Source organism: Mobula hypostoma, chromosome 1, assembly GCF_963921235.1.
Source record: "Mobula hypostoma chromosome 1, sMobHyp1.1, whole genome shotgun sequence".
NCBI lineage: Eukaryota > Metazoa > Chordata > Chondrichthyes > Myliobatiformes > Myliobatidae > Mobula > Mobula hypostoma.
The window spans coordinates 224613765-224635714 of NC_086097.1; the positions used below are offsets into that span (position 1 = coordinate 224613765).

Consider the following 21950-nt stretch of genomic DNA (forward strand, 5'->3'; position numbering starts at 1 on the left):
CGGAATGCTGTAAGAAGTGGGAATGAAATGAATTGCAGTGCCATGTTGTTGTTGTTATACCTTGCCATATGATTATGAGAACAAATTAGCCCAATGATACATCTGAATTTGTCATTTGTTCTAAAATTGCTGTTAATATCACGGATTTGTAATATTATCCTGCTAAAGGCTTGAGTGGTGGAACTAATACATGATGTAGTTTCACAATTCCTTGATTGTAAAATATCATTTTCTACAAACAATAAAATCCCGGAATAGTAACATCTTAAGAACACAAGACCACATTAACGGCATAATTACAATTGCATAACATCAACATCTTACTCAATGTCAGCAAGACCAGAGAGATGATTATTGACTTCAGGAGGAGGAAACCAGAGGTCCATGAGCCAGTCCTCATCAGGGCGAGCAGAGAAGTGTTCCTTTGTTATCATTTCAGTGGATCTGATTTGGGTCCAGCACGTAAGTGCCATCACGCACAAAGTATTGAAATTTCCTTAGCGGTTTGCATGTCATATGGCATGTCATCTAAAACTTTGACAGATTTCAATAGATGAATGGTGGAAGTATATTGACTGGTTGCATCACAGCCTGGTATGGAATTATCAGTGCCCTTGTACAAAAAAGGCCGCAAGAAGTAGTGGATGTTGCCCAATCCATCTCTGGTAAAGACCATTTACATGGAGCCCTGTCACAGGAAAGCAGTATCCATCATCAAGGACCCCACCCCAACCATTCAGGCCATTCTCTCTTCTTGCTGCTGCCATCAGGAAGAAAGTACCGGAGCCTCAGGACCTGCACCGCCAAATTCAGGCACAGTTATTATCTCTCAATTTTCAGGCTCTTGAACCTGAGGAGATGATTTCACTCAACTTCACTTGCTCCAACACTGTTCCCACTGAATTGGATTCACTTTCAAGGACTCTTCATCTCATTTTCTCAATATTTATTGCTTATTTATTATTTTTTCTTTTTTTTTTGTATTTGTGCAGTTTGTTTCTTCTTTCAACATTGCTTTTAGTCCTAGCTGTTGGGTGTGGTCTGTCACTGATCCCTTTGTGCTTACTGTAATTGACCTGAGAAAATGAATCTCGGGGTTGTATATGATAACACAAATGTGCTTTGATAATACGTTTACTTTGAGATGCATTGGGGTACGATGTCTATTCTGAAACTCATTCCAGAAAAATCTTGTCATTTGTTTCTTCTACAGCTCAGTTGGTGTCCTGTGAAACCAAACTACGCGACAGATGCAAGGGAACTACTTGTAATAGGTGAGAAATGGAGACAAAACTCATTTCCTATACCAGTTGCTGAAGTAACAAAGGCATGTTTAAAAATGCTTCTTTAATCTTGTTCGGTTTAAATTGAAACCAATTGATAATGAAGCCCTTGTTTTCAGAACATTATTTTCATTTGAATTCTGATGTATTGAGAGAAATGTATAACTCTAGAAAGTAATAAACTTCTAAAATTTAGACAAGCATCCAGCTTTAATCTTATTTCGCTTGTTATAGATATGAATGCCCAGCTGGTTGCTTGTACAGTGAAGGAAAAGTAATTGGGACTCTGCATTATGATATGGTGAGTTTAAACAAAGTAATGAAGAAATCGTTCCATACTGTGTCAGATGATTATCATTTTGGTTTTTCCCTTTTGAAGGCATAAAGCTTGTTCACTTACTAGAATATAAAAGCAGTTTTTGAGGAGTTCTATTGATAATTTTTTACCAATCTGCAATAATTAATAGGCCTCATGGGAATGATTCAAAAAATGGCCAAAGTGCTTTAACGTTACTTTACTTTTCAGATGAGGCCAAAGCTGGCTGTTGTATCCTAAGTAAATTAGGCCTATTGTTTTCATAATTAGATACATTTATTAACTAGCCCAATTTAAAGTTTATTTTCAGTCCATGTTAAGTTTCCCTGTTTCCTCCCATACTTCTGACCTTTAGTTACTTGTACATCTATGCAACCTTTGTTAGTATTCTGCTTAAGTGCAATAGTGTCCTGTTCAACAAGCAGGATTTCCTGGTGGCCAGCTGTTCTGATTCCAGTCCCCGTTCCCCTTTCCAGTCCCCGTTCCCCTTTCCAGTCCCCGTTCCCCTTTCCAGTCCCCGTTTCCTTTCCAGTCCCCGTTCCCCTTTCCAGTCCCCGTTTCCTTTCCAGTATGCCGGTCCGTGACATCCTTGAGCCACTCTCAGTTTGAGGGAGCAATACCTCATATTACATCTGGGTAGTCTAATGGCATGAACATTGATTTCTCCAACTTCTGGTAATATATTCCACACTCTCTCTCCTCTCTTTTTCCATTCCCATTCTGGCTCCCAACTTACCCCTTCTCTTCTCCTCACCTGCCTATCACCTCCCTTTGGTCCCCCTCCTTCCCATTCTCCCATGGTTCACCCTCCTCTTCTATGGGATTCCTCCTTCTTCAGCTCTACAGTTGTTCCACCTATCACCTCCTACCTACCTTTCACCTATCACCTTCTAGCTTGTATTGTATTCCTTTCCCTCCCCAACCTACTTATTCTGGTTTCTATCCCCCCCACTTCCATCCTTTCCAGGTTCTTTATTCCTCCATATAGATGCTCCCTGACCAGCTGAGTTCCTCCATTTTGTGTGTGTTACTCTGGATTTCCAGCACCTGCAGAATCTCTTGTGTTCATAGTGTTCTGTTTCAGATAGATTCTCACATATATAAGATGATAATATTCATTAATATCATGTGTACTTTTCAGCAATCAAGCATTTGTAGAGCTGCAATGCATTATGGAGTACTGGACAACGATGGTGGTTGGGTAGATATTACGAGACAAGGGAAGAAGCCATTCTTTATAAAATCTAACCGAAACGGGGTCCAATCGGTTGGGTAAGCATTTTTGACTTCATTTACAGCCTCTCTGTACACCAATACAAAGCGTCAGCAATTAGGCCTCTACTGTGAAACTACAATATATGCAGCACCACACCGAAAGACCAGGAGTGTTGAATCGTCCTGTAAAACTTTATAATGTCCTTCTGAATATTTGTTCTCAATAGTGTGTAAGTTCAAATGACTTGAGGTAGTCCTTGGGAAGAAATTAGAACAATCTTTCATTAATCGAGTCTATTAACAGTATGTCACTGAGTCATGGACGAGATGAGCAGTTTGGGGTGTAGCAGTGTGCTGATGCTTTAAGAGGGTAAGAACATTTAATTGAGACTGGAAGATGCGCACATCCCTGGGAACATAGTGTGAACCTTACTGATCAATACTGCCAGAAGCTCCAGAGCCTTGTACTAGGAGCAATTGACCAAGCACTCAATCCCACTATGCTCAACACAGCTAAGTTCCAGACTAGGTCCCTATGCAATCCCATTACCCACTTACAGAAGCATTGTGATCACAGAGCTGTGTCCAAAATTCAAAAGGCTGAAGGTCTATGATATTATCCAAATCACAATCAAATCAAATCAAGTTTAATTATCATTCAAACCATACATAGATGGAGCTGAAAGAGACAGTGTTCCTCTGGGGCCAAGGTGCCAAACATTCAAAAATGGCCAGTATCGTAATTGAAAATAGCGAGCGTAGAAGCATATTCACTCAAAAGAAAAACTACATATAGTCCAAGTCCCTGAGTGACAATGTCTAGCAATCGATGATACAGTCTCCCGGCGGTGTACAGACGCATGTAATCCAGCCTGTCTTTCCACCGCTCGAACACAGGAGGGCAACACCAAAGGATGAGACCAGCCCCCAGCTGAGCACAGACACCATGCTGTAAATGCTTTCATGTCAGTCACCTGGCCTGCAGCAGCAGGCAAGCCCGAGGCTTGAGGCCTAGTTCTCGCTACAACTGAGGCTACGCAGCTCTCATGTCGACTGTCCCACCACCAGGCAAGGGTAACAGGCCTGCAGCATCTTACATTGACACTGTCCAACAGATTCTTTGCGATCTCAAGTGAAATGTCCAAGACAATCTCCCACAGTTATACTGCACCAACTCCGATGCTTCTGAGTAGCAGTCAGCAATGCGGTCTGCACTCTGCTGGGCTCCTCCAACATCTCAACTGGCTCTGCCGCCAACACCAGTCCAGCTACTCCAATCAACGAGCAGCTTACTGATGGAGTAGCCCTGCATAACCCAATGTTCTTGGAGTAGGTTTGTCTTTAGATCGTTTTAAAAAAAAAACAACAAATTTTACAAAGTAAAAAGCACCTTTGGTTAGCCCCCAAGAAGCAACTGTGTTCACACTAGCCGCCACATTACCAGAACGGTCCTGATGAAGGGTCCCGACCTGAAACGTTGACTGTTTACTCTTTTCCATAGATGCTGCCTGTCTGCTGAGTTCCTCCACATTTTGTGTGTATTGCTGTGATTTCCAGCATCTGCAGATTTTCTCTTATTTGTGAAGATCCATGATGTTGCACAAACAGACTACAATTTATCCGAAGAACTTATTAATACCTTTTTTATCCAGTGCACGTCATACCCAGTCTGCAGTCTTACTCTGGGACTGGTTAAAGTGCCCCTTTGTTCAGTATGCTAAACATGAAGGCAACTAGAAGGAAAGGAAAAGTTGTGGGTCTGAGTTCTGAAGGTAAGACTGAGATTCAATAGAGGAAGTGACAAGGAAGAGAGAATGCAGGGGAGTTAGAAGGAAGTGTTTTAAGAAAAGTGTCCGTGATGATCTTTGCAACAATTATAAAAACAGTTTATTGTCTGTTCTATATTTGATTATATTTTATTGATTTACCTTCTCTGTGATCTTCAGCTAACATATTTCTTCCTTTGATTCAGTAAATATAGACCTGCCAATTCATTTACTATCTCTGAAGTACCAGGTTAGTTCCTTAAATGTAAATTCTAAATATTTTATTCCAATTATGTGTTATTATTCACTGTAACTTTAATTTTCTCTGTAGTTCGATCGGCTACCTGCCAGACTAAAGCGTATGAAATTTGCACGTTCAAAAAGCCATTTTCACATTGTCCGAGGTAAGTGAGTCACTTGACTAACTTGTTTGGTACATAGTCCTTCTCCATGGTTAATGTGGGCTTGTGGAGCCTGAATGCAGCCCGGAGAACAGAGGACTGGGTTGGAATGGGTGCAGAATGACAAATACAGGAGTAGAGCACATTAGTAACTTTGAGCTACTGATAGCTGCTCCTTGCTCAGTGTCACTGCTGTTTTTATTGAACTTTGGAAAATCTGGCCATCAGCAGTTAAACTTAAATCGGCCCTTTTAGAATATCTTCTTAATGTGTTATATCTTTTCAAAGCTGGGCACCTGTACATTTCACTGCTCCTTCTGGATGTAGAGATGGAATGTGTTTACAGTTGCATTTTTTATTAAATTTTGCCATCCGATAAACCTGATTCTGATACAAATGAAGGACGTATAAAGCTGACTGACTTTAAAAGTAAATTGCTTTGTGTATCACTTGTATGGTAGTGCACTCATAGGACGGGAATTTTCTTTTAACAAAGTACTTTTTTTAACAATGAATATCACATTACATGGCTCATATATTGCTGTTACCTGTGTCTGTTTTACTTGACTTACATGCTGAATATGTGTGTTTCCGTCCCAATTTTCAGGATGTATTGTCCATCAAACTGTATGGAAGAAAATCCACATCTGGCTCGGGTAATTGGTACCCGATTCTACTCTGATGTAAGTAGCTAGAATGGCTCTTGCTGAATGATTTCTTTTAGTTAGTGTACAAGGTTCTCAATATTATCAGTGTCAGTGGTGGCTCGGCTGGTGGCACTCTGACTTCTGACTCAGGAGTTTCCTGGTTCATGACCTATCCAGAGAGCTGAGCACAAAAATTTGGACCAATACACCAGTGTAGTACTGAAGGCAAAGCAGAGAAGCATTTTTACATAGGCCCTTCAGCCCATCTAGTCCATCCCAAAACAATTTAAAAGACTCTGTGGTACTATTCTAAGGAAGAACAGCATGGAACGCTGTTTCATGCTTGTCCATCAATCAGCAATTCTAAAATTGCTTCCCCGGTCACTATTGCATTGTTATTTGTTGCAATTTGATGTCTACAAAATTGATTATTTTATGATGGTGACTACAGTTCCAAAGTACTTTATTAACTCTAAAGCTCTATAAAATGTTCCAAAAGGGATGTGAAAGCAAGAAATAAGTGCAATATTTTTCCTCACGTTATAATTATCAAGTTGCCCATTTCCAAGTAAAAGGTTTGATATCATCTCAATTTCTTTCATTGGATATTATGTCTGGAACTTATTTTTAAAATGTCATTATGAGAATATACTAACATAAAAAGTTATGAGCCACTCAACCTGCTCAAGTTTCCTCCAACATTTAATCAGATCAGCAAAGATGCAAATTCATTTATTATACGTACATTGAAACATACAGTAAAATGTGTACTTTGCATTCACAACCAATACAGCTGAGGCTGTGCTGGAAAGCCATTAGTGTCACCACAAATTTTAATCTCAACTCTCCCACAGTATCTCATACTTCAGTAATTTCCAACAAGATGAAATATCCCTTCTGCCTCCACCCTGTGAAGATCCCTCAGGATCTTCCTGCTAAGATCGTTCTAAATCTTCTAAACTCCAACAGATCCTACATTGAAAACAGGTTTTTCTTGAATCCTATTGTGTTTCTTTCTATTTACTGTAAATGTCCATAAGGAGATGACTCTCAGGATGGTATATGGTAACATAAGTGTACTTCCATAATAATTAACTTTGAAATTTGAATTGCCAATCCCTTCCTCATAAAACTGCCTTGTCAATTCCAGCTATTAGTCCAGGAATCTTGTTTGAAGTGCTGCCAACGTACTAATACCTTCCTTCAGTAAGGTGACTAGTATTGTAGATGTGGTCTCATCACTGCCCTTCATAACTGAAGCATAACTCCCCCAGAAATAAAGATCTCATTTATATTATCTCTATTGTCTGGCCTTGTACTAGTAGCATGTTACCATTTTTCAAATCATGTGCCAGGATTCTCAGATCCCTCTGCATCTTGGAACTCTACAAACTCTCACCTTTGATATACTGTACTGTGTATTTTTATTACCAAATACATTGATTTTTAAAAAATGTATAAAAAGTATACTGTAGAAAATTAAGGCTTCTAAGATTTTGAGATTTTTTTTCACTAAACTAAACAAAAAGTAGAACTCACAGAAATGACAACCTATTGTGAAATTTTTCATTAACAACAGAAGGTAGTTGTTGAGTTTGGTCTCAATTTTCAAGAAACATGCTGACAAAACTATAAAGTGATTTGCTTAAAAAAAGCTGAACTGATCAACTATGAGCAAGAAAACTCAGATAGTTAATAACCGTTAGTTGTTTCCATACCCATGTTTTTGTAGCATTAAAACACCAAAGAGGTAAATAGAAAATAACCCAAAAGGAGCTAAGAGGATAAAAAGGACTGTAAGAGATTGTAAGTTGCTAGGTATACACATGCTCTTGTTAAATCACACCCAGAACACTATGAACTGTTTTGGCAGCATAATTTAAAAAAAAATATATCAATTTTGAAAAGAGTATATGAAGACTTACCTGAATGACACCTGTATTTCAAGACTCAGGCTGTAAGACTAATTTGCACACACCAAGGGAGTATCCCCTCAAATTCGGAGGATTCATGTACATTTCCCTTGAAGTTTTGTAATCATTAAGATGAACTGGTGAAGTAGATGGATAGAGGAATTGTATCTTGGTCTGGATGTCTCAAACAATAACCCATTGTCTAAAAGTTTGAAGCAAGTCTTTCAGAAGTAGGATGAGGAAAGCTTCTCCTCACAAAGGGTGGTGGAGATTATGAACATCCACAAGTCATTAAGTGTTACATTTAAATCTGGAATTGATAGAATTTTATTAAACAAAAAATGGGTATATTTGCTGAGAGATTGGATTGCTTACTGCCAATCCAATTTGCATGTATGACAATGTAAAATTTGATTTCAGCTAGATTAGATCATGCTAGCAATTGTATCTAGGTGAAATCATACTGATCATATGATTTGTTCTTGTTCCAGTGTAGTTGGTTTGATCTGACCAAGAATCACAACTTTCAAACTCTAATTTGCCATGAGTTCCTAGGCAAATATGACTGTGATTTTTGGACTGATCCAGCTTATAATTTTGGGGAAAAATAACTTTGATTGTTAAAGTTATTTATACAATATATTCTAGGAAGGATGCCACCACTTGGACCAGCTCTGGCTCTGTGTTTGAGGTACATGTACTTCCAGAGAAATTAGAATCAAAAACCAAACTGATATTTATTATTTCTTTTGCCAAAATTCTGTGGAAATTTTTACAGTAGAGGTACAGAGAACAACAGTGCTACAGTAATGCCATCCTTTCCTGAATGAATTTAATGAAGGGAAGTAAGTCATATATCCATGGGTGGTAAAAGTATGAAATGTTACAAGTGGCAGCTCCACATTACATCAGCATGGGTTAAATAAGTTAAAATTAACTTCTGTAATAATTTTTTCATACCTTTTGAAAGTACTGCAAAATTTACAGTGTTTTATGCTCATTGATATTGATTCTCAATCTACATTTGAAACTTTGTACCTGATATGCTAGTTATTCCAAAGGGTTTATATGAACTCTGTAAAGTTTCCCTTCTAAATCTGAGGGAATCCATCGTATGCCTACACACCAGTACGTATACACTAATAAAACTAGACTTTTAAGGTTTCCAAACTCAATATTAAATTGATTTTATTGAGATATGTATCTTACAGTAATCATTGCAGTATTTTATTCAGAATGTTAATGAAGGTTCAAAATTTTATCACTAGATATGCAGACATAAACCATAAAGTATTCACAGCTTGAAACACTGGTATTCATGTGGCAATATTGCTTTCCTAAATTGCTGAAATGCATGATTTTGACTTTATTTGCTAATGGCGTACAGGTTATGCATTTGAAATGGTGTTGGTGATGTTTATTTCGTGGTTTGCATTATAGTGTAAATGGGATATGCGTGAATTTGAATGGATACCGTGCCAAAACACACATACTTTACACCTCCTGTACCTAATAAAGTGGCCACTGAGGGTATATGCATGCCAGATGCCAGAAGATTATAGAAAAGGAAATTTGTGATTTACAGCAGTCATCATGCAGTTTGGATTTACTGTCAATACTGCTTTGGATGACTACAATCCAGCCAATACAATATGCAAACCATACATAAAAAAAAAGATAATCAATCAGCAACTTACTTCCCTTCATTGAATAAGAAATAATTTCAACATTTTCTGCACAGACAACCGAGCAGAAGCTGCAACGAAGTATCTAGATATCCTTTGTCACAAATAGGGACCCACTGTTAGGACTCTGCACAGTAGGGACAACTAGAAGGCCTAAATAGCTAAAGAGCAGGAGAAGTTCTGAGCAGTGCTAGTAAAAGGAAGGGCTATAGGGGTCTAGTCACGAGGAGCCCTCCTGCTGGATATTTTTGAGAAACACATGTAGTTATAGAAGCTGTGACATCTGAGACTGTGATTCTCCATGGAAGTGATGACTTGTGTAGAGCTGCAGCCATAGAGACTCACCTAGACTGCTTTGTCTGTGGCTGGGAAGGTCCATGGCTCTAATCTTTTCCTGTTTACGTTTTCATCTTTTCTTTATATAAAGATCATCAGGCAAAGTAATCAGGATCCTCACAGACAATGTGGGTTCCAAATGATGCAAGGTGATTGATTACAAGCATACCGTGAGTTTTTCCTCATCTCGGTCCTAAAAGGCTTCCCCTTTTTCCTTAAACTGTGAAACTATGGAAGTCCTGCCATCCCAGGAATCAATCTGGTGAACCTTCTTTGTACTCCCTCTATGGCAAGGATGTCTTTCCTCAGATTAGGGGACCAAAACTGCACACAATACTCCAGGTGTGGTCTCACCAAGGCCTTGTACAACTGCAGTAGTACCTCCCTGCTCCTGTACTCGAATCCTCTTGCTATGAATGCCAGCATACCATTCGCCTTTTTCACCACCTGCTGTACCTGCATGCCCACTTTCAATGACTGGTGTATAATGACACCCAGGTCTCGTTGCACCTCCCCTTTTCCTAATCGGCCATCATTCAGGTAATAATCTGTTTTCCTGTTTTTGCCACCAAAGTGGATAACCTCACATTTATCCACATTAAATTGTATCTGCCGTGAATTTTCCCACTCACCTAACCTATCCAAGTCACCCTGCATCCTCTTAGCATCCTCCTCACAGCTAACACTGCTGCCCAGCTTCGTGTCATCCGCAAACTTGGAGATGCTGCATTTATTTCCCTCATCTAAGTCATTAATATATATTGTAAACAATTGGGGTCCCAGCACTGAGCCTTGCGGTACCCCACTAGTCACTGCCTGCCATTCTGAAAAGGTCCCATTTATTCCCACTCTTTGCCTCCTGTCTGCCAACCAATTCTCTATCCACATTAATACCTTACCCCCAATACCGTGTGCTTTAAGTTTGCACACTAATCTCCTGTGTGGGACCTTGTCAAAAGCCCTTTGAAAATCCAAATATACCACATCCACTGGTTCTCCCCTATCCACTCTACTAGTTACACCCTCAAAAAATTCTATGAGATTCGTCAGACATGATTTTCCTTTCAAAAATCCATGCTGACTTTTTCCGATGATTTCACCGCTTTCCGAATGTGCTGTTATCACATCTTTGATAACTGACTCTAGCATTTTCCCCACCACCGATGTCAGGCTAACCGGTCTATAATTCCCTGGTTTCTCTCTACCTCCTTTTTTAAAAAGTGGGGTTACATTAGCCACCCTCCAATCCTCGGGAACTAGTCCAGAATCTAAAGAGTTTTGAAAAATTATCACTAATGCATCCACTATTTCTTGGGCTACTTCCTTAAGCACTCTGGGATGCAGACCATCTGGCACTGGGGATTTATCCGCCTTTAATCCCTTCAATTTACCTAACACCACTTCCCTACTAACATGTATTTCCCTCAGTTCCTCCATCTCACTGGACCCTCTGTCCCCTACTATTTCCGGAAGATTATTTATGTCATCCTTAGTGAAAACAGAACCAAAGTAGTTATTCAATTGGTCTGCCATGTCCTTGTTCCCCATAATCAATTCACCTGTTTCTGTCTGTAGGGGACCTACATTTGTCTTAACCAATCTTTTTCTTTTCACGTATCTATAAAAGCTTTTACAGTCAGTTTTTATGTTCCCTGCCAGTTTTCTCTCATAATCTTTTTTCCCCTTCCTAACTAAGCCCTTTGTCCTCCTCTGCTGGACTCTGAATTTCTCCCAGTCCTCAGGTGAGCCACTTTTTCTGGCTAATTTGAATGCTTCTTCTTTGGAATTGATACTATCCCTGATTTCCCTTGTCAGCCATGGGTGCACTACCTTCCCTGATTTATTCTTTTGCCAAACTGGGATGAACAATTGTTGTAGTTCATCCATGCGATCTTTAAATGCTTGCCATTGCGTATCCACCGTCAACCCTTTAACCCTTTAACCCTACCAGCTCCAAGGAAGGTTAGTAGTATGGTGAAATATACTCTTCACTTGCCTGGATGAATATCTCTTCAACAAAATTTAAAGCTCATCCAGGACAAAACAATTCTATGTAATTGATACCTGATCTATTCATTATCATCATCATTATGTGCCATGTCGTATGATGTGGGCAACCATGGTCTTCTATCTGTCTTTAATCTGAGAAATTCTAATAAGCTGTTCATAACCTGTCCATACCTTGATCTAACTCGACAGCGACTTTTTCTTCCATCAATTTTTCCTGTCACTGCAAGATGTTCGCACTTCTCTTTCCTCAGTACATGTCCCAGAAATTCCAGCTGCCACTACCTGATTGATATCAGCTTTCTTCTTATTCCAGCTTTTCACAACTCTTCCTCATTTTTTTTCCCTACCACGAAATTTTCATCATTCTTCCCAAAAAGCACATTTCTGCAGCTTCATGTCTTCCCTCATTTTGCTTTGGTGTTGTCCAACATTCACTTCCATATGTTAGTTGCAATGAGTTTCGTACTCATAGAAATTATGCTATTCTTTAGTATCTTGCTTGAACGTGCATTTAGCAATCCCAGTTCTTCTAACTTCAACATCTGCCCTACTCCCAGGTGTTATTATGCTCCCTAAGTAATTGAACTTCTTTCTTTGTTTAATTGTTTCTTTTCCCACTTTCAGTTCACATTTCTGTATTTCTTTCGCTGTGATGAGAAGATTCTCCTTTATAGTGAGAAGATTCTAAGAAAAATTAGCAGTATTCCAGGCATGACAATTTGAACTCCCTATGGTACACACATGGCACTATACTGATAGGTACTTCTAAAGAGCAGCTCCAAGAAATAATAGATAAAGTCATCAAAAGAAATTGCAGGAGAGGATTGACCATCAACTTGATCATCCTTGATGATTCCCTCCTCTACCACCAGTGCAAGAAGGCTGCAATGTGTGCTGTATACAATAGCTGCTACAGCAACTTACTAGGATTTCTCCCAGAGCACTCCCACCTAGAATGGGCAGACCCATAGTGTAGTAGTGGGCATACTCTTTACAGTGCAGGCCCAGGTTCAGTGCCCCCGCTGCCTGTAAGGAGTTTGTACGCTTTCCCCGTGACCATGTGGGTTTCCTCCAGGTGCTCCAATTTCTTCCCATTGTACAAGGGATAATTGGTCATTGTTAACTGTCCCATGATTAGGTTTGGATTAAAACAGGGAATTGCTGGGCAGTGCAGCTTGAAGAGCTGGAAGGGCCTATTCCTGTTGTATGTCAAGAAATAAATAAATGCAACATAGAAGATCAAGGGAACGCAGCAGCTCTCTCCCACTCACAAACTCTCCTACCATGGAAATATTCATTTGCTTCTCCTGACCTAAGTGCTGAAATAGCCTTGCTGTACAATAGTCAGGGGGTATCTGTAAGTAAAGCAGTAGATTAAGAAGGTAGATCCTCACTACTCCCCTCAAAGGAAATTAGGAACAATTATTATTCCTGAACTGTCAGCAAACCTTGCATTCCTAAAATTAACAAAAATAAATATTCTTCATTGCATTATTCCTTGATTGTTGGTCATCCATAACCCACAGTCACTGAACGCAGGCCAAACCAAATCGGCAATCTAAACTAAATGCATGCCTGCAGAATGACTCCAAAGTGTAGAAATGCAGAATTATGTACCTGCATACAGATTCTACTCCAGTCCCGAAGTACCTTGTGAGCGTGAGCTTACCACTTTCTTGTGTGATCTTTTTCCCAAAGCTGGCCACAGAGTCTGGCAGCAACATTATTAAAGGGCTAGTATTCTCCTCCATGCCAGGTGCACTATTGCTGATGCCAGTTACGTGCCTATGTGCCTGACATTATTAAAAATCTAGCAGTGTGCTGAAGAAGGTAAGGTTCGAAACCCAGTAGAGGCAAGTGTGTGAGGTTAAATGTTTGGTAGGTGTGCTGATTTTGTTTTTGTTATATGAACTATGGGGGTTTAATATATAAAGCACTGTGTCAGGCTGATACTGTGTTTGTTGGAACTGAAGGTTTTATTGACCTTGACTGTGTTAATTAAAATTATACTTGCTTTTATCTAGTTTAACCCAATCTGTACATAAGCTCTGCAATGCAAAAGTAGAGTTAAGCTTTGTAATAAATCCACAGACTTCATCAATTGTGCTGAGGCTCTTTATGACTTCACTCCTCACCATAGTTATTTCTTGAACAGTGAGTAACTCCTCCTGAACCCACAGAAATTTCACAGCCTCAGGATAGAGGGATGTCTTTTTGGAACTGAGATGAGGAGGAATTCAGAGAGTGGTGAATTTGTGGAACTCCTTGCCATAGGTGGCTGTAGTCATTGGGTGTATTTAAGGCAGAGATTGATAAATTATTGATCAGTCAGGGCATGAAGAAATACGGGGAGAAGGTGGGAGATTGGGGCTGAGAGGGAAAATGGATCAGCCGTGATGAAATGGCAGAGCGGAATAAATGGGCCAAATGGCCTAATTCTGCTCCTATATCTTGTTGTCTTATGGCTTTATGGTCTAAAATCTCCCATTGGCCATTTCATTTCCTAATTTTGCTTGGTGGAATTCGAGGGAGAATGATGATCTAAAAATGGCTGAAACACTTGAAATACCAAATCGTAGAAATGACTCACTGCAGTGTTAAAGAGGTTTGAGTAATTAAGTGTAAATTACTTATAAGTACAAGAGATTCTGCAGATGCTGGAAATCCAGAATGTAACATACAAAATACTGCAGGAGCTCAGCAGGTCAGGCAGCATCTATGGTCCAAAACGTCAACTGTTTATTCCCCTCAATAGATGCAGCCTGACCCGCTGGGTTCCTCAGCATCTTGTATGTGTTGCCCTGTGATCTATTTAAAATGGGTTATGAAATGCATCGAAATTCACAGAAATTTCTCAGGAGCAACACTGCAGCATAAAAATAATGACACTTGTAAAGCTTACCTGGAATACAAAATTATACTATCTATTTAAAAGTATTGTTAACTTTGAGTGTATGAAACACACGCGGAGTTCAAAGTAAAATTTATTATCAAAGTACACACATGTCACCATATACTATCCTGAAATTAATTTTTCTGAGGGCATTCACAATAAATATTAAGTAGTACAATAAGGTCAATGAGAAACCACACACAAGACATAAAAAAGCAACTAATGTGCAAAAAAAAGAAAGTGATAGAAATTTAAGGAAACATTCCAGGAGGACACCAAGCAATTAATGGAAACCCTGGGGCTGAAATTGAGTGATTTAATTAGAAATGGCATAGTGTGGACTTGTTTGAGACCAGTCAAATACTGATGCACAGTTCGTTAGTATTAATGTTATTATCAAATCCACAACTAGCATCCAGTAAAAGAAGTGATTAGCATTTGCTTTTCACCATTCTTTACAATTGCCACATCTCGAGGTGCTTTTCAGCCGAGGAAGTAATGCTGAAGGGAAGTCATTTTTGTAGAAAACTGTATGTAGCAAGCTCCTACAAGTAGGAATATGATATCAACCAGATACTCTGCGTTTACTAATGTTGAGCGTGGGATAAGTATTGGTTGCGATTCTCAGATCACCTTTTCTGTCCACCTCATAGTAATGTCATTTTTTAAGTCCACATGACAAATTAAGTGGGACTCAACTGAATGCCATAGTCAAAAGACAGCACCTCCAACCAAGCTACAAACCAATCTCGCTGTGGTGTGTGAACTCAGACGTTTATGTGTGGTTCTGGTAAATAGTGCTGATCTAATCTGGTTTTAATGTAATGCTCATGTATTGATCGAGTGTCTGAAGCTGCTAGGCAGAGTCTTATTAGAGGAGAGACTTAAAATGACAGGCCTCAATGAAAGGGAAATTAACAAAATTATTACTGGGTTTTTATGTTTTCCTTAGGACTAACCACTATTTCATTATGAAGGAATGGCTCCATTTAACTTTAGCAGAGTACAAGAAGCTGTGTAATTTGTACCAGAATGAAATCTCTTGGTTAAGATTCACAAGCTCTTAATTGTCAACATGGTTGAAACCCTTGCTTAAAATGTTGTGTAATAACCTTTCTGATTATACGATTATAGGAAGCCATTAAATCACTTTTTATTTTCAAGAAATGGCCGTCAAACATTTATAAGCATGTTTGTCCCAAAATTTTGTTTGGTTAGATCTGTTGTACCTTGTATAGAATTTGCTCCGATTGGGCATTCTTTTCTCTCTACTCACTGTAGGGGTCCTTAACGAAATGAATTCAACCAGTTCATAATTTTGCTGAGCCTAGACACAATGCTGCCCCTAATTGAACAAGTTGGAAATCTCAGTGATCACAGCATGACTGGTATGAGGATTGAAAGCATGCCACATTGTTGCAGGAGGCTGAAAATGGGTAACCCAGTAAAACAGAAGAAGGAAGGGATGTCTAGACTTCTCAGCTGCAGAGGTGCAAGGCTGGTTCAGCTTTTGGGTATTCCCGATAAAGTACTGATGCAGTTGAATTGTCCTTGACTACAAAGGTGTATTACCCCACAAGCAATGGCCCTGCCTGGAAATGGTTGTACAAGATCCAGTGCAGGAAACAAAGTTGGGAGGGCTCACTTTTAATGACGTAATCGTCCTGCAAGCGATGGTGGCGGCATAGCCGATTTGCACAGTGGCAAAACCATTGACCAGGATGACACATAGAGTGTTATTTCACACAGGTTTCACAGAGAGAGTGGTGGGTGCATGGAATGTACCGTCAGGGACGGTGGCCAAGGCAGATATAGGGTCTTTTAAAAGACTCTTAGATAGGTACATGGAGCTTAGAAAAATAGAGGGCTATGCGGTAGGGAAATTCTAGGCAGTTTCTACAGTAGGTTACATCGTCAGCACAACATTGTGGGCCAAAGGTCTTGTAATGTGCTGTAGATGTCTATGTTTCTGTGTTTCTATGATGACAATCAAGCTTGAAATGATTGGCCTTTTCTCCCGTTTTCCATGATATTTGCCATCAAGCAGGTGGCCTTGGGATTGCTACCATTCACATCTCCAAATTCGTCCTTCCTGAACTGATCGTGGAAGTGTACTGTACACAAAATCCTTTCCAGTAAAAGTATCTGCTTGACAACATTTCACAAAGGCCCAGACAGTGAGCAGAGATGAGAGAATGTCCAATATGAGCTACTGTTACAGGATGGATTGTCCTGCAAGTCTGAGACTGAGGTGGAGATGCATTATTAGATCAGAGTAGAAACAGCCTTGCTCTTTGTCAGGCTGCACTGTAGCTCAAGTGAGTGTGCAACATGAGAAAGTTTATAAAATATTCAATACCTTGTCCTGAACATCAATAAAGTGGTCTTGAAGAGTCAAAGCAGCATTATTCATTGGACTCTGATGAGCTTCAGACAGTGTTTTTGACAGATTTAGGAAATCACAGTTCATGTAGATCAATTATTTGTATTTGAGCAATAATTAATTATATGTTAATTGCTAAGGTTGCTTATTTTATTGTCTTCTGACAAGTCAGATTCTTTGTTTACCTTGTGTCTTCAGCCTGGGTCCTCTGCTGTCTCTGGAGGCTTTTTCCACAGCTCAGTTTCCTGTGTAGAACACACAATGAGCTCATCTTCATCACCACACTCATTCCTATTTCTTGTTATAACTATGACTGGGTCTTTATTTCCTGGGGAAATTACGCTCCATGGATACACTTGCAGGAAATCCATTGAAGAAGGAGTTGCACTGCAAAAGAGCAATCTCCGCTGTGCCACAGAGAACAAGTGGCAGTTGTGAAAGGAGAGTCTGAACAACCAAACGACCCAACCACTAACCACAGCCACCGCTTACTCATGTCCATACTACACCAGAATGTGTGGATCTTGGATCCGTCTCAGCAGCTACCTGAGGACCCACCAGCCGACAATCCCTTTGGAGAACATCGTACTCGAGCGATTACAATGCTACTTATTTTGGTCTGGTTGCTGATCTCCTTTGCTCACCCCAGAGCTGAAAAATTTCCTTCGAAGTTGAAAATACATCACCTTAAATTCTTTATTCGCCTGATATCTTTACTGTTTTTGGAACGAAGATTTCATGCACAAACTATTAACTCTATTGTGGAAGTCAAAAAATTTTAAATACCAAATGCAAGCAAGTTTTCACTTTCAAATCTGTTTTATTTGTCTAACATAATTTCAAATCCAAAGTAGTTTAGTCATCTGAATAATTCTGATTTGAGGTCAGAAATTGCACAGAGATGTATTTATTTCTGATATTAATAATTTATAATTTATTTATTCCCTTTAGAGATCCAGTATTTGCAGAGCAGCGGTACATGCTGGGGTCATTCGTAATTATGAAGGAGGTTACATTGATATGATGCCAGTTGAGAAAAAGCAACGCTATTTTGGCTCGTACCAGAATGGAATATTCTCGGAAAGGTTAGAACTGTAATCTAAAGCAGCAGACTTATTCAGATGCCAGAGTTAAATTTTCAACAGCAGAGCTTATTGAACCATTATTTGGTATGTGAAACACAAACTGGCTGAAACAGCCTGTCCCATCCCAATGTTTAGCAAAGTAATTAGTTAATTCAGCAGAGGGTATAGTATGCAGAACCGCCTGGTTCCTGTAAGCTGATAAAACATATCCCCTTAAAAGCTGCTTATTATTACATCATAACAAATACTGTTTTTATGACTGTTGTTTACAAAATGTCTGGATCTTGTAGACAAACAGCAAATATTTCTGATGAATTTTAGAATTTATTAATAAAGGTCCTTAGCATTGATGTCAGACTGGGGAGAAAATATTCTGGACCAATCTGTAGAAATTATATTCAGATAAAGATTCCAAAGCCTGTGCATGAACCTATATTGTTCAAGAATCTTAAATGTCTTATGAGCATTCTAAGTGTTTTTTTACATTCAGTTCATCATGAGCAGAGGGAAATAATGCAAATTTTAGTATAAACAAAGAATATTCTATTAAGGATTTAGTAGTTAATAGTATTAAACATGCCCGAATAATGAAGTCCTTTATTACAGTGACTCCTGTTGATTACTATCCAGGCAGTTTCAGATACTGTTTGAAAAGTTCTACCCAGAAGTCAACTGCAGAAGCAGTTTGGTGGGGAAGGGGAGGGAGAAAGCACCCTAATTCTGATCTTTTAGTTATTTTTTGTTTCAGCATGGCTTGGCTGAGGTAGTTCATTTTGAAATAACTCCCTTTGACATAAATGTCAGCTTTGGGTATAAACAACGGTGAACAGAATTTATTTTCAAGCTTTGCCCAAAACTTCACAGCCCAGAGCCTGAGTTTTATTGTTTATCAGATTCTATTATGAATTATTCTTAATTGTTTTTTGCTACATTCAGAGTTTATGAAATAACAAGACATGTGGATAGCCCCTCTGTAACACACCATGTGTAGAATATATTAGAAAAATGTTAAATTTTTAATTTTATTCCTTTGCGAAAAAAAAGAAGTGCTACTAACAGCTAAAACTAATTGCAGCAAGTAATGAGATTTGGGATTGATCATTGAAAGAGAGCATGTCCTTACATTTACTTATGCCTTTTTTTTCCTCCTTTTTTAGCCTGAAAAATCCACCTGGAGCCAAAGCATTCAGAATATTTGCAATCATTTGACTCCGGTCAAACGTAACCACGTTTAATACAGGACTTGGAAGAAGCAAAGGAAAGTGTTTCAACTATTTCCTGTGGTTTTTTTTGCTGTGTTAGGATATTGGCAGAAACAGTTTTATCTATTGCAAACCAAAACTTTCTGCACCATGTATTAAGGAAGGGTAATGCAGAAAGTTAAGACCATATAAGCAGTAATTATATTAATAATGGAACTGCCCCATAAACAAAATGAATTAAAAATTTAAAATTGCTGTTGTTTAACAGCATGCTGCTAACTCAATGACACAACCAATTGTTAAACACCAAGGTTCAGACTGAAACCCATGATTAGGTTGAACTAATCTAGTGCTTTAAGAACCTGGCAGTTATTCCTGCAGGCCAGGAAATTAATTGATGATAATATTGTATTTTTGGTAGAGTAATCAGCTTGTACAATCATGGGAGAGGAGTGAAAGACATATTTTCAGGGTGATGTTTCGCATCTATAAGTAGAAGCCAGTAGCTTCTAAGTATCAGAGTGTCCAACTGAAACAAGCCTTGAACTGATATCCTAATATTTGTATTGGGGCCGTTATAACTTTATCAACTAAACAGAGCTTGCCCCTTTCATGTTATCCAGTTGTCTTTGGGTCTCCAGCTGGAGACCCCTTACTGCGTATGTATCCGTTAAATCAAGTAGATTAGGAGTTTGCCTCTTGTGTTTTCTAAAGTATTGTGCATCATTGAAAGTCCCTTCATTCCCCCCCCACCTTGAAATTTTACCCATGTCTCCTGACACCTCCCTGCAGCCTGTCTCAGTGCCAGAATCAGCTCATCATTTGAGCTGCATTGGAATACTCAATTGACATCTGCAGCATAGAAGGCCTGAGGCCCAGTTTTGAGCAGACCTCAGGCAGTCTCCTTGGGGTTATGTTCAGTTAGTGACACCATTTCACACCAGACTTTATCACCATTTCCAGTCACTTGGCCAAAATGACAAATTGGAATGTATAAATCAGAAATTCAAAGTAATTGAATCAATGTCCAAACAAAATTAGCATACGCTATACATAGATGGAACAACATAGATTATGAAGTATGCCTTTTGAAAGTAAGCTCGCTAATATACATTCTGCTATTTAGTATGTGAAACATAGTATAATGTTGATATTTGTTTTTAAGAAAACTATATTGCTCACAAACAGCAAGCTGTTGGAAGTTATTTAAGTTATTTTGTTACATGTTAAAATTGCCTTTTGTACTTGTAACTTTTAAGTGTTTATAAACTCTGCCTTTCAAAGTTCAAGTTAAATCATAAATCTTTTGAACTTTAAATGTTTATGAAGTCTGCCTTTTAAACAAAACTGTCTGCCATTATGTATCTTTACTACCTCAGATACTATACCTTTTTGTAGTTTTTGTGCTTACACACATTTTTGTAGTCAAATCTGCGTTTATTTTCTCATTTTGAATTAAAGACCCTGTAAACAATAAATATTGCACTGCTCTTGTTCATCTAGTTTCCGTAATTTGTACATGGAAGATGTTTCTTTTTATATTCCAGACAGTTCTCTTTTACCATATCCGTTTTGTTTTTGGAGGAAATGAATTAACATTTTAAAAAATTATTTTAAACAAGTTATTTTAGTAAATCTATGAAAAATGCAGTTTAAAAGCGCCTTTATAAAAAAATTTCTGATTATATTATATGGTGCGATCAGAACTGAAAGGATTTTGTATCACCTTGCCATTCTGTAACTGTTGGCCTCTTTTCCACACCAATACAGTGTGTGAAACGTTTATTAAATATACAAATTTCTGTGTTGATATATTTGATGTTGGAACCCTTAAAATTATATGTTAATCTGCCTTTTTGTGCTTTTCTATGGCTTGCAATAGCTGGTTTGAAAACTGACAACCAGTTGTATCTGACTCTTGTACCCAATTTATTAATACTTTATTAAAATCACAAATTTCACAGCAGCTCGGGATTATTAGAAATATTTATTAAACTATTTGTACTGCTCTAATAATAAACATCAGTGCTATACTTGGTTTAATATAATGCTGTTAAGAAAAATTGAGTAGATTTTTACCTGGCCCTGTACTGCAGGAATAAATGGGAGAAACCTTTAAAATCTGATGAATTTATTTATCTTGCCCTTACACCGTTTCACCACTGATTCAGTTAAAGGGCTGGCACATCACAGAGAGCAGACAGGTAACTCAGAAACATACTAAAAACCAATGCAGTAATTGAGACACCAATAAAAGTATAACGGTGTTGGCGCGTGGTCAAATAGTTAAAGTGTTCGTCTAGTGATTTGAAGGTCGCTAGTTTGAGCCTTGACTGAGGCAGCGTGTGTGTCCTTGAGCAAGGCACTTAACCACACATTGCTCTGCGATGACACCGGTGCCAAGCTGTATGGGTCCTAATGCCCTTCCCTTGGACAACATTGGTGGTGTGGAGAGGGGAGACTTGCAGCATGGGCAACTGCTGGTCTTCCATACAACCTTGCCCAGGCCTGTGCCCTGGAAACCTTCCAAGGCGCAAATTCATGGTCTCATTAGACTAACGGATGCCTATTAAAAGTATAACGGGAGGTTCTGAAGCACTTTCCAAGAGCCCACAGCTGAGTGAAGGTACATGATTGATTAAATGACCAACTTAATTATAGGGATCTGAATGCTTAAGTAAAAGCAGAATGTGGCAAATACTCAGCAGGTAAAACATCTGTGGGGTGTGAACTGGCATAATGCTGCAGTCAATATTCTTGCATCAGAATTAGTTTCTCCATCCACAGATTGAACACAGAATGGTAGAAACACAGT

General features: G+C 38.8%; 1 protein-coding gene across 1 annotated transcript in view; it reads left to right on the top strand.

Moving 5' to 3' along the window:
- Positions 1-21233, top strand: part of LOC134355412 (cysteine-rich secretory protein LCCL domain-containing 1-like) — a 43231-nt gene extending 21998 nt beyond the window's left edge. Inside the window, exons 8-15 of the mRNA XM_063065264.1 lie at positions 1214-1274; positions 1518-1584; positions 2741-2871; positions 4787-4830; positions 4912-4984; positions 5589-5664; positions 17800-17933; positions 19091-21233. Of these exons, the coding sequence (XP_062921334.1) occupies positions 1214-1274; positions 1518-1584; positions 2741-2871; positions 4787-4830; positions 4912-4984; positions 5589-5664; positions 17800-17933; positions 19091-19142 (638 nt within the window). The 3' untranslated portion in view covers positions 19143-21233. The remainder of the gene's footprint in view (positions 1-1213; positions 1275-1517; positions 1585-2740; positions 2872-4786; positions 4831-4911; positions 4985-5588; positions 5665-17799; positions 17934-19090) is intronic.
- The last annotated feature ends 717 nt before the right edge of the window (positions 21234-21950 follow it).